Source organism: Lathamus discolor, chromosome 2, assembly GCF_037157495.1.
Source record: "Lathamus discolor isolate bLatDis1 chromosome 2, bLatDis1.hap1, whole genome shotgun sequence".
NCBI classification, from domain to species: Eukaryota; Metazoa; Chordata; class Aves; order Psittaciformes; family Psittacidae; genus Lathamus; species Lathamus discolor.
The window spans coordinates 40,640,978-40,653,716 of NC_088885.1; the positions used below are offsets into that span (position 1 = coordinate 40,640,978).

Here is a 12,739-nt window from a genome sequence, read left to right on the forward strand (position 1 = left end):
GAATTGAAATGAAATATTTTTGCTAGCTTGCAGTTTCAAACTCAACTTTCTTCTCTTTTTAGGGAACTGTGTCACAATAACCTGGTTTTATTTGCTTGTCTTTAGCATTAGATTCACTTAAACTTACGTCCATATAACTAAATAACAAATAATGGGATATTTCATCCATTGTTAACATTCTGCTGGAATAGAGCATGTTCTTTCTTGTGTAACTAAACTTAAGGTTTTTATTTTATTTTTTTTTTTACGTGCTCGTTAATTAATGGACTGGTTCATTCAAAGGCACTTTTTCATTTTGCTTTGTATAGGAAGTTGGCATGGTTTTAGGGGAAACTTTCTGAGATCACCACAGGAAGTAAAGGTACTGAAAATGTGTATATAGGTTCAGTTTTTGTAAAGAAGTTCTTATAACTTGAAATTTCATTTTATTTCTGTGAATTCTACTACAAGTCCTTTTGCGGTTGTTGTCTCCGTTCTCCTTGCCCTGTCCCTTGTATCCTCCCCCAAGTGGGAAGGTTCTGCAGTTCTTGGCAACTTTTTGAGGGTTGCAAGCTTACATTTAAAAAACATCCTCTGTCACCATATTCTGCTTATTCTTTAAGTTTTGGCAAAGTGCTACAATCAGCAACCTCTGGTGGATATCTCAAGTTCCTCTTTTTCACAATAGTTGCACAACTTTCAGGTTGCTGACTTAAAAAACAAAGTACAGCTTTGTGGTAGAGAGAACATTTTCATAGTTTCCTAAGAAAGCAGTCTGCATGTTATGTCTCTTGATTTTGGCCCACAGTAAACTTTGAGCCTGTTGTCCCATTTCAAATGAACTTGGTGAAGGAGTTTGAAATATGTACATTTCTGTCATAGGGCTGGATAGCGTATGGCTACAAGAGTAACCATAACCTAGGTTTGTCCCTTTCTTAACTAGGCAAACAACATCATAGAGTGGGAATGGAAGGGAGCTGAGTAACATACGGGAGTAACATAGTAACATTAGAAAATAAAAAGAATTGAGGATTTTGTAGCTAGATACAGAAGACGTGGTGGGAAAGCTTAGTGTATTGTTGTCATATGTGAGATGCAATGGTGTTGAAGGCCAGAATTTAATACTTCTGCTCATGGAACTACTTAGTTTTGAGATCACTAAAATTGTTCTGTATGCCACTTGGTGTATATTGTTGCACGGCTAGGTCTGACTTGAGACTATTTTGGATTTCACTGTTCTTGAAGTTACTTCCTCTATTTTCTGTTTTGTCATTGATTGTCAGCAAGAAGAATACATTTTTTTCCAGTCTGAATAATCTGATGTGTTCCCTGCTCTGTAGTACTACCCTCCTATGCTAAGCAGGCAGTTATTTGTTGTCCAGAGGTGCAGTGCAGACTATATGTGCATTTTACCTGTCAAAACCTGAAACCATGTTCTGTAGCTGTATTAATGGTGCTAAGCATGGTCAGACTTTACCTGAACAGTGTTACATGTCCATTTCCTCCTGTGGTTGGAGAACTGTGTTCTGTTAAAAATGCTGAAGATTGTATTTAACCGTACTGTTTATGCCTCTGACAAATTACACGGTGCTGTTCATCACAGGCTATAGCTACTTGGCTTTTCAGTAGTATGGGAAGGACTTAAAGGCAGTTTTTTTGTTTTAAACTTTAATGTGGTTTATAGTGATTCGTTCAGGCTTTCATTATTATGTCTTCCTGATCCAGAAAATGATTTATCTCTCCCCAAACCCCAAAAGGACAACTTGATATGTTTGAGATATTTTAAATATGTACTTTCTTGGCTTTCTAATATGATATGCACATAGGTTTTATACAGGTTTGGGTTTTGTTTTCTTTTTGTTTATTTTTTTTTAGTGGTGTAAAACCTAGCATTTATTTGTATGTTCAGCATACAGTTCTTTTAATGCTTGTATGGAGTAATATCTTGGTTGCATGAGTAGTTCCAGAAGGTGCATGTACTTCATGTATTAAGGTAAGGTATTACTTAATAGATACACTTAGCCCAAAAAAAGTGTGCAGATAGGTCATATTTGTCCTGTATTTTGCAACAGCAACAAAGAGCAAGTGTTCCTAGTACTACTACTACTACTACCACCAGCGAATAATAGCTTACCTCATTCCATTGGCAGACTAGTTTACTGCTTGTCTTTCTTTCGAAATAGTTTTATGCCCTTGATTTTGCAATTCTGTTGTATCCCAGAATTTTATTTTTAAGAGGAAGAATAAACCTTATAATTAAAGTATAAGCAGCAGAAACTCAAAGTTATTAAATATGTAAGATTTTGAAAAATTGAGGAAAAAATCTACAGTAGCTTTAAACATTTGCAGTTGTTTCACCTTTCTGGCAAAATATCTTTCACCTTTACTTGACTCCCACCAAAAATTTGCTTTCTTCTATTATCATTGACATTTTATGAGAGTGATAGCATTTGTGCTGATGAGCTCTTATGATTTGAGCATAACTGTTGTGATATTTAATTACTCTTATTCTTAAAATTCACAGTTCCTGGAGCCAGATAACTGCCTGACAGTCACATATTTTTTAAGAACTTTTGTATATTTGTTTTAAAAAAGAGGGTTAAAAATCTCATCCTTTTAATTAATTTTCAATCTCTGATTGAAAGCAGATTGAAAAAAAAAGTACAATCGCTAGAGGATCTGGGGTATATTTCAGTTTTTGTGGTTGTAGTTGTATCACTTTTAAGAGTAGATTGAATAGCAAGGCTGTTTGTTAATCATGTTCATTTTGCTGGTGTACAGAGAGAAATCAAGAGCAGGATCCATAGAATTTACTGTATAGGTAGACGAGTCAGATATAACTGGAGAAAGGTTATAACAAAGTAAATACTTAAAAAATCTTAACTGATAGTAATGCATTATCTGTAGATTTTTGGAATGGTGACAAAGAAAACACAAAGGGAGGGGAAGATGACCAAGGAAGGTGTGCTAAATGGAGAAAGATATGAGGGTCAGTAGAAGGGCAGAGCAGATATGGAATTCTTCTGTGATGAAGAGACTGGGGAGAAGATGACAGGAAGTCACTAACATCAGTTAGGCAGGAAAAAAGTGTTGTTGGAATGTGTCTTCAGGTGTTTTTTTGTATCTTCTTTCCCTGTTGGGTCTGGCTGGTTTTCTCTTCCACTTTCTTGACAGCTAATAGAGGCAGGGAATTTAAGATGCATCAGTGTTTGCGTATTATGTGTGGGTTTGGATGATGATAGTCTCCCTTCACTGCCTTTTCTCGGAGGGATTGCTGGGTGGCGAGTGGTGTTTTAACATTTGCGTATCTTCTTATTGTCACTGCCTTCTTCAAATCATTATTTGTATGAGTGACAAACTAGCTCCACCCTTTGCCTTCTAACTGGCATTTCAGTTCTGTTGCTTTTTTTGATCTAACCATGTTCATTCTACTTCTGTTTACTCCCTGTGGCACTCTTCCTCTAACTGCAGTTCAGTGCTACCATGCTTGATATTCCTTGGCCAGCTGACAGCTCACTTATCTAATGCACGTGGAGCCTAACGGTTTCATAGACAGGTACTACTTCTTGTCCTGGGCTTCTGGTCAGTAGGGATTTTTCCCCAACCTATATAATGAACTTTACCCTGCATGTAGATCAACAGAAGTAATGGCTTCACAGAGGGGTATGAACTCTTCCTATTTAAATTGCTAATGTACAAATCTGACTAGTGTTAACATGTTTAGTCATTTACTTGTTGGTTGTTCTAGCAGAAATGTTAGTCAAGCATTTGTAGATCATGGATGGAGTTTTAGTTTGCGAATAAATGAAATGCCACCAGTTCTACCAGCAAATCTGAGTACTTTGTCCTCAGACTTGCTGTCGATATTTTTCTGAAAACATACAAGCAATCCTTAGTTGCCAAAAATACAGTTTTGAATAAAGACATGTTGTTTAGAAACATTTTACTTTAAAGTTAAAAAGTATTTTTGCAGTCGTATTGTATATGTTCATTTATATAGTTATATATCATTATCTACTTAATTTTATAGTAATTCATTGAAAGAACAAACTCTTAACAGCAGACTCAGTTGAAGGCAGGCATTTTAGCTGAAATTCCTGCTACTGTTAATATTTGAGCAGTTTGTAATGCACATAAATATTTGATCTATCACACATGTTTTACAAAAACTTAGAACTGAATCAGTCTGTGTTCCCTGAACTGTACAATGTCAAATGACGAGAGCATTTTTATCAATCAGCATGGTTAGAATTTCAACACAGAGCTTTCTGCATTATGTATTAAGTGATCTTGTTTGTCTTGGTTGATTTTCTACTGCGTATTTACATGGTTACTAGAAAATAGAGGGAGGGGAAGAGAGAGAGATGCATGTAATTGTTTTTGTAATTTTTTTTCAGGTATTTTTAGCAGCAATGATGTAGCAGTATCATTTCCAAATGCAGTATCTGGCTCAGGATCTAGCACCCCCGTTTCCAGTTCTCATTTACCTCAGCAGGCTTCAGGCCACTTGCAGCAAGTGGGAGCTCTATCACCTTCAACTGCGCCTTCTGTAACTACTGTTGTTGCTGCAACTCAGGTAAACTATCACAAGAGTTTAAGATAGCAAACATGTTATTGACCTACTTGGTTTTGATGTTAAAAGAAACAATGATTTGTTTGGAAAATAGGTTGATAAGTATTGTGTTTGTTATGAAAATGTTACAGTGACTAGAAGTCCCCCATGTGATTACATAGTCCCATCTTTGTAGAGCACATAGATTTAAAAGATGCTCTGTGGAAGTGTGTAGTAATAATGACTATGTTATGACTAGCAGCATAAATGCCAGTTACAATTCATCAGTGCTCTAACATCAGAACAATGTTGTAACAAAGGAATTAAGAGAGGAAACCACAAAGGTTTGCACATTTCATGCCAAAATGCTGGTTTTTGTTAAAGAACAGAGGTTTATTTGGAAAATTTGATGAATGGACAATGAAGGCAAGCCCTAGCAAAGAGGTGGCCAAGGCAGACATCTTGATAGCGAATGAAAGTTGACATGTGTGCTATAGTTGTATATTTGAAAGACCATACAAATTAAGTCATGTAGTTCCTGTTTGATGGTGAAGGAATAGGAGAGGTGTTGAGGGAGTGTGGAAAGGTGATGTAGTCAAAGTAATGAACCAGAAAATATATATTTGTGGTAGTATTTTGTATGAATTTAAGCTTGGTAAGATTGCATTTATCAAGGCAAGAAGAGAGTATGAAGTTATAGCTGTAGAAAGCTACCATGGTTAGAGTGCAAGTACAAAGGAATACTCTACTGGGCAGTATGGTTTTTATTCTCTGTGTTTCTTGTATTTGTTTTTTTCTGGTGGGAATATGTTTTACGATTAATGCATCAAATATATCTTGTGTGCGTGCATATAAGCAATCAACTTTTAATTTGTGGAGTGTACAGTGATGGAAGATAGTGGACATAAACCTGAAGAATTAAAATCAAGTTTAATACGTACATACTTGTGTGTGTGTATGGTACATATGTGTGTGTTATAGTACATATGTATAGTAGAAATACTATGTGCGGGCCAACAGAATACATTTCAATATCAAATAACACTTTGTGGTTATAGGTGGCAGTTCATATTTTTACATAATTCTTCTGGACTGGTTTCCTAAAGAAATAAGGCCTGCTTTATGCTAGTCTGTGTGACTTCAGTCTTGTAACTTTAGAATCTGTTGTCCAGTTCCACCCAAAATTGGGTGAGATCTGTGTTGTACAAATTGATATAAAATATTTTAAAGAAATTAATTAAAAATGTGAAGCTTTGGTGAAAAGGCAATGTAGCTTTTGTGAAGGGAGTTTTTTTTGTGTGGAGATAAGGAGAGAGGTAATGTCATAGTTTAGTAACGGAATAAAACATTTGAAAAAACCCAAACAAGTAGATGCTCAGTTTTCACAGTGGAGAGGTTTAGCATGAGAGTCTTGGAAAGATCAGCTTTGTGGCCTTTTGTAGAGCTCAATGTAGTAATAAATGATACAGGAAAATAAGGAGGAAGAGAAGCTATGTTTGCTGGTTATGCTAGGTTATGGAATGAGCTATTCTGAAGATGAGCTGTCGCAGACTGCTGAAAGACCTCACCAGCCTGTGTTGACAAGGTGGTAAGAGGGCAAATGAAATTACTGTTAAAGGGAGAAGGCAGTTTCTATTCAAAACATATAGAGTAGACATCCGAAGAGGTGCCAGAACCATGGTAGTGAACACTAGCAAGGAACAGCATCTTTATAAGGAATGTATAAATAGCTTAAGATTCTTGGCCTGAAAAAGAGACACTGAGAAGGGACAAGACAAAGGTGTTTAAAATCACAGTTGACATGGAAAAATAAAGTAAGCAAGAACTGTGCACCATCACTTCTGTTTGTTAAACTGTCAGAGGATAAACACATTCAGTAAGCAATGGGACAGAGACCATATTTAGCAGGAGGAACAGAAATATCACACATTTCTTCATATTGTTACAAAAAGGAGGCATATACCCTAGGAGATGCACCTCCTTGTAGCGTGTAAATGAATTAGAGCCCTCCATAGGTTAAGTGCTTAAAATTCCTGTTCTTCCTTTGGCTCTGTTTTTTGGGGAGATGTGCCATTTTTGCTGCTGGTGGTGTTGTGTCTTCCCCCATCACCCATCTCTGGAGCTGTGTGCCTTACCTGAGTACCTGTTTTCAAGTGGTCATAGATTTACTTGTCAGGATCTTATTCAGAGGTACAACGATTTAAAGAGTCTTTTGGTTCTGAACTATAAAGGGAGGTTCCAATGGTGAGAAATTTTGGTTGACAGCCTCAAAAGGGCTGTCTGTGTGCACAGAGAATTAATGTAGTCCTACACTGCTTCAGTGATTCTTGGACTACACTATGTTAACTAGTGCCTTCTGTAGGAAATTGGTAAAGGCATAGTCTTTGATTTTTTGTACATCAGTGGTGTCAACACATGAATTTGAATGTGGTCCTTCCAACATCTGAACTGTTATACAGGCACTGATATTTTGACCAGACATCATGCCTCTGGTAAGCTGTGTAGCATGACGTGTCTTAAGTTACTCTCTACAACTGAGGCACCTGTATTTGCTGTCCCAACCTTTTTCCTCTTCTGTATTCCCCATCTTCACCATTTGCAGTTAGACTGGCACTTTTCCTTTTTGTCTGGCATCCATTAACAGATTACTGTCACCTTTCTGGTTTGATGTTAGGGCTTGTTTGTTTGTTTTGTGGTAGTTTGTTTTTTTGAGAGAAACTCCCTACAAAGAAGCTGTAGTGGCAGGAAGTGAACAGTCAGGTGGCTTTATGGTCCATTGACACAGTTCTTCCTCATTCATGGGGAAAATGAGTCTACATAGTACTTTCTGGCATGGAGGAGAAAGAAGATGGATGTCTATTATAAATTTTAAAATATTAAGTACTTTCATGTCCTGTTTGAGGTTTAGGATTGGTGCTGCTTCTGTCATTGCACCAGGCAGTGATGTTTTTTCCCAGCTTCCAAGACTTAAAAATACCAAGCAGATCTTCCTGCTGGAAGTGTCTTTGATTCACACTAATTCAGGACAACTACTTGTAATGCGTTTTTGTTTTCCTGGCCTCTGGGGTCTTTTTCAGTTTATGAGGTCCTTACTAGTGGTTGAAGAGACTCATTCAAGAGAGCCTATTCTACTATTTTTCTCCATGCAGTTAGCATAAATGACTGATTATACTTCAGGTGTTAGGGTTTTGCCCTCCTTGGTCCTGCAAAGTTTCATCAGAGTGCTGGGCTCTTGTGGATATATTCTCAGTGTTTACCCACCTCTTGAACATGAAAGTCTTCAAGTAACATTGTGCTAGTATATTTTTTGTGTAGTATTCTAATTAAATCAACCAAGGTCCTTGGTGTAACTACAGGAGTTAGAAGTTAAGGTAAGCTTGTGCCTCTATAGCAGATAAAAAGTAAGATTTAAAAAAGCATGTTTTATTTAAACTATTGGTTAAGAGAGCAAATGTGACCAGACTTTGATTGCTTAGCTGGTTGGTCAGGATGGCAGACATGTGGTTGGAATAGTACTAAAAATTGGAATAGTCTTAAAGATGTGCTGCTAAGGTGCACTCCTCTAGGATTTCAGCTGTCAAGTTTTCTTAGATCTCTGTTGGGCATTTGTAATTATGATTTTGGGATCATCATGAATTTGACATTTTTGGATGGATTTTTTTCATCCTTTCTTTTTAAAGCTCAGAAAGCTTTTTAAAGTTCAGAAAAAGAGAAAATCTTGGAAAACAAAAATACTTCCATAGAATAAGCCTCAAAATTGCCTTAACTGTTTTTCATAGAAGATTATGGTAGACATCTAATACAGAAAATTTTGTTCTTAGTATTAAAAAAACTTGGAAGCAGTTGATAGCAACTGCCATAAAATGAGAAAATTAAGTAATACTGCTGTGCCTTTTGTTATTTTTTAATAACTTCTATGCCCATATAAAACCCCCAAGTGCGGCTTTTTCCTTCAACAGCTAAACAACACTGTTTTTAAAGCTTAAGAAAACTCCAGCGACTTTAAAATTCTGGATTTCAGTTATTTCATTCTATTGTCTAGTACGATAGTTCCCATACTGTGTTTCTATTTGTTTGTTTTTGAGACAAAAGCACAGTATGGACCTTGCTGAAATCACCTTTTCTTTTGTGTCTCATTTTCTCTCTCGTGCCACTTATAATTTTTATTCCAATCTAATAAATCCAGAAGAGATTATTAGCTTGAGTTCCATGCTGTGACATAACTGAATTTAAATGCTGGTGTTCCTCACCAGGTGGGAATCAGTGGTCTACTAAAAATGCCACTTGCTGGAAATGCAGATTTTTTTGCATCCTCTTCCTCTTTTTTGTATGTCTTGTGCATAGACTCAGGTAGGTCACACTGCTTAATTCAGTGAGGCTTTATTAGCATACAGTGCATTTAACAATTGCAAGAATACAGGAAAAAAGGGATGCAGGAGGGAAGGTACAACCGGCACAAACATTTGATCATTGATGTTTGTTGGTACTGCTGGTTTTGCATGTCACAGCAAATTAGTATATCCCATGCTACTGTCTTTTCTCTCAGAAGCCTGTGTTTAACTCTTGCATGAATATCAATGTGTGTTCTGTTGTGGAGAAAAGTCACTTTTTTGCATTTGGATTTTTGTTAAGCGAAGTCACAAGTTACACCACTCTGAGTTCCTGTCTCAGTTTTTATCTCAAAGATTTCATTGTGTTTCATAATGACAGCAAAAATGTTTGTCAGCCTGTTGTGGTGTTTTGGATTTGTTTTCTGCTCATCAGGAAATGGTGGTTGTTAGATTAATTGATCTATTTTTTTTAATTTTGACTTTGTAGATTTTATAATGAAATGTTTGCTACTTGAGATTGAAATAGCTTGAGCTGTCTTTTCTTCTTGATGACTTAAATTGGTGAAATTACCCTGGTAGTACACTGTAGTCATTTGTTTCTGGGGTCTTTACGTTCCAAATACAAGATCAGACTGCAGACATGGGAGTAAGGGGTTTTGACTGTGTTTTCTTCCAGTCATTAATTATTGAAGCCATCTCTAAGACTATATTCCTTTTAAGAAAAAAATGCATTTAAGTATCTTGTAATCTCATTTCAGTAGTATTTTTAGTGGGAGTGGAAATGGCATGTAGTGTTTTGGTGTTTTTTAAAGACATACAGCCTTTTACTTTAAATGTCTGTAGCTCGCTGACTCTTTGGTGCTGATATTGTGTGATTCAGTAATATACAGTCTTTACAATATTGTAATCTCAGTCTATTCAGAATTTTTCAGGATTAATTCTTGTGGAAATTTAACATGATCAAACTGTGACTTTGTAGATTATTTTTCTTTTTATTCTCCCATGTGATGGTGTCTGTGCTCTTAGTGACTCCAGTAAGAGTCAGTTTCAAGCAGTATTGCACATACTCGTCACTAACGTGTTTTACAGATACAATCGAAAAGATTATTTTGTCTTTTGTAGGACAGAGAGAAAAATGGTTTTTGCCAGTGTATTCCTCTTTCTCTTTTAAGCTGGTTTTCTTCCTCTGCAACTTCTGTTTTATTTTCTTCCTAAGTTACCATCTCTTACTTCATTTGCTGTGCTTCCTTTGCCTCAAAAGCAGCTAACAAAGAGAAAGAAAAGGACAAGAAGTATCTGTAACAGCAGTCCTTACAGCTTGCACAGAGATAGGGAAACTGAATAGTTGCTGTTGGTTACTCTTTTTAGTCCTGGATTTGTTTGTGATGGCATGATGGGTCCACTTCAGCATGATGTAATGAACTGCTGCCTCCATGGTGGAGATGTGATAATTGGGAATGCAGGTGCTGCTACTCAGTTCCCATTCTAAGTGAAGTTAAGTTTGCTTTTACCACTTCCATTGTCCCTTCTGAGGTTTGTTTGGCTTCACCCCCCTTAGGAGCAGTAGAAAACCAGCAAGGTTTTCTTTAGCATTCATACAGTGGTGGCTATCCTCCTTTGATCCAGCTTTTAGTGGGAGATAAGGCTTATTTTTCTAATAGTTTTGGAGTAATTTGTTAACAGTATAGGAATGTGAAAGCTCAGGAGTCTTGGGATCTTTTCAGATTTTGAATGTAGGGCACCTGGTGTTTCAGACGCTTCTGTCCTGTGGTGGTGATTTTGTCACTTAATTAGCCTAGTCCCAAAATTTATATCTTTCTAGTTCTCTGTTCTTTCTTCATAGCACTAGTTTACGCTACTTTTGGCTTTCTCTTGTAGTGGGGGTTCTGCTTGTTACAGTTCAAGATTGCTTATCATTTTGCATGCTATGAAGGGAAACTTTCTCTTTTTTTTTCTATTCTAGCAACCATGGGAAAATAAGTGAAAATACAGGAAAAAGGAACTCTATTCTTGGTTCTTGACCCTATCAGCAGAGAAGTTAGGAACAGTTTTGGTAGAAATCTTATTTATACCTTCCAAAACAGGGGAGGAATTATGAGGAAATTCAGGAGTACACCTCCAGTGAGTGATGTTTGCTGAAAACTCGAGGTTTTTCTGCAAGTCTTCAGTAGGGGATATTTGGATGTTTTCATGCAGTTGTAACCTGTAAATACAGATCTCATAGTCTCAAATTCAGCATGGGCAAGGAAGATACTCCTGTCTTGCTCAGAGAAATTTACTGTTTTCTGCTTTTTGGTTTTCTGTTGTTTTGTTTTTTTTTTTTCCTTTAAATTAGCTGTTCAGCTGAAAGTAAATGTGAGTGAGGGAGGAGAGTTTCAGGTTAAACACCTGAAGTTTTTGGGGCTGGCAAAAGAGTTAAGTCCGTTTAAGGGAATTTTCTGTACCATTCTCTCTGTGGGTACCCTGGAAAATGGCAGGTCTATTAGCTGTCAGTGTCTAATGCGCTTCTCTTCAGGGTGCAGAATGAATACACACATACAAAAAAAGACGAACTGCCCTCAGTTCTAGGACATTCCTGTGTGATACTCTCAGACTTTAAGTAACCTGCATTACTAGATGGTTGGCTGCTTAAACGAGCTTCCTGCTTTGCTCCCCAAGATACACATCATATCTGAAGTTGAGAATTTAGAATTTACGTTACCTTTGGATTGGAACATTTTAAGACTTAAAACTAGAGACTTGGAAATGTTACCAGCAAACTTATGTAAGGAATAATCGTTTCTTGTGATGTAAAGTAACTTATCCTAATTATGGTAAATTACATTAGACATGTAATCAGAGATTATTTCCATAATTTAGGAAGACCCTTATACTCTTTTAAGATTTTTTTTCAGGCCATTTCCAGAAGTCTGTTTCTTACTTTGGAAATAGTTGAGATGTTGAATGCCAGAATAGCTCTTATGAAGTCCAGAGTGCAGGTAGTACAGATTTCTGTTGCTTATCTACAAAGCTAGTAAAGGGTGGGTGCCTTGTGGAGAAACCTGACGTGCTTTAGATCAGTCATTATGTAAAGCGTAGACAGCACTTACAACAATATGTTAGTATATTGCTAAATTTCCCCAAAATATACTTCGTCTGGTAGTCATGCCATGAGGTCATAGCAGTCTTTTGCTGTACTAATTAGCTCAGTGTAATCTAGACTTAAGTGATCTTTTCTGCAGATATGCAGAATGTATGTATGATATGTAGTTGCAGATATGCAGATATGTATGATTTGTAGTTGAATTTGTGGTCAGTTTGGTTGTATTTTCTGGGTTTGTCTTTCTAAGGATGATTTGTATGACCTTAAATATGTGTGGTAATTAACAAGAGAATAATAAAGCATCTGGAGATCATGATATTGCATGATTTAAACAGCATCATTCAAGAAAACGGAAATCAAATCCTTACTGCAGTACGAGAATTATCTAATCAATAGAAATAGTGGATGCATGAAAACCGATTAACATATTTTGTGTGACTACCAAAACACCTCTTGATGGTAAGATTGCTCAAAAGAGGTTCCTACCCGCTGTATCAAAGGTAAAATATGAACATGGATCACAGACTGTTGGATACTGAAATTACTCAGTTCTCCTTATAACTTAAGAAAGAGATACAAAAAAGAAAAGCTGGAACATCCAGAACAAAAAGAAAGAATTCTTAATAAAGTGTGTTGCTCATCCTTGGGACTCATTGTGACAGGAAATTGCCAGTGCTGATAGGTTTAGAAAGTGTGCTAGATGCATCCCTCAGTATGTAGTAGACAGAGGGGCGTTTGGTTTTGTGGTGTAAGATGTCAGTGCAAAATAGTGACTTTCCTTCCAAAATCGCCAGA

General features: G+C 36.7%; 1 protein-coding gene across 7 annotated transcripts in view; it reads left to right on the forward strand.

Moving 5' to 3' along the window:
• MLLT10 (MLLT10 histone lysine methyltransferase DOT1L cofactor) overlaps nucleotides 1-12,739 on the forward strand; it is a 129,730-nt gene that overhangs the window by 88,882 nt on the left and 28,109 nt on the right. For all 7 annotated transcript variants that reach the window (XM_065666545.1, XM_065666546.1, XM_065666547.1 and 4 more), the window contains one exon: nucleotides 4,377-4,555. In XM_065666545.1, coding sequence (XP_065522617.1) covers nucleotides 4,377-4,555 — 179 coding nt within the window. The remainder of the gene's footprint in view (nucleotides 1-4,376; nucleotides 4,556-12,739) is intronic.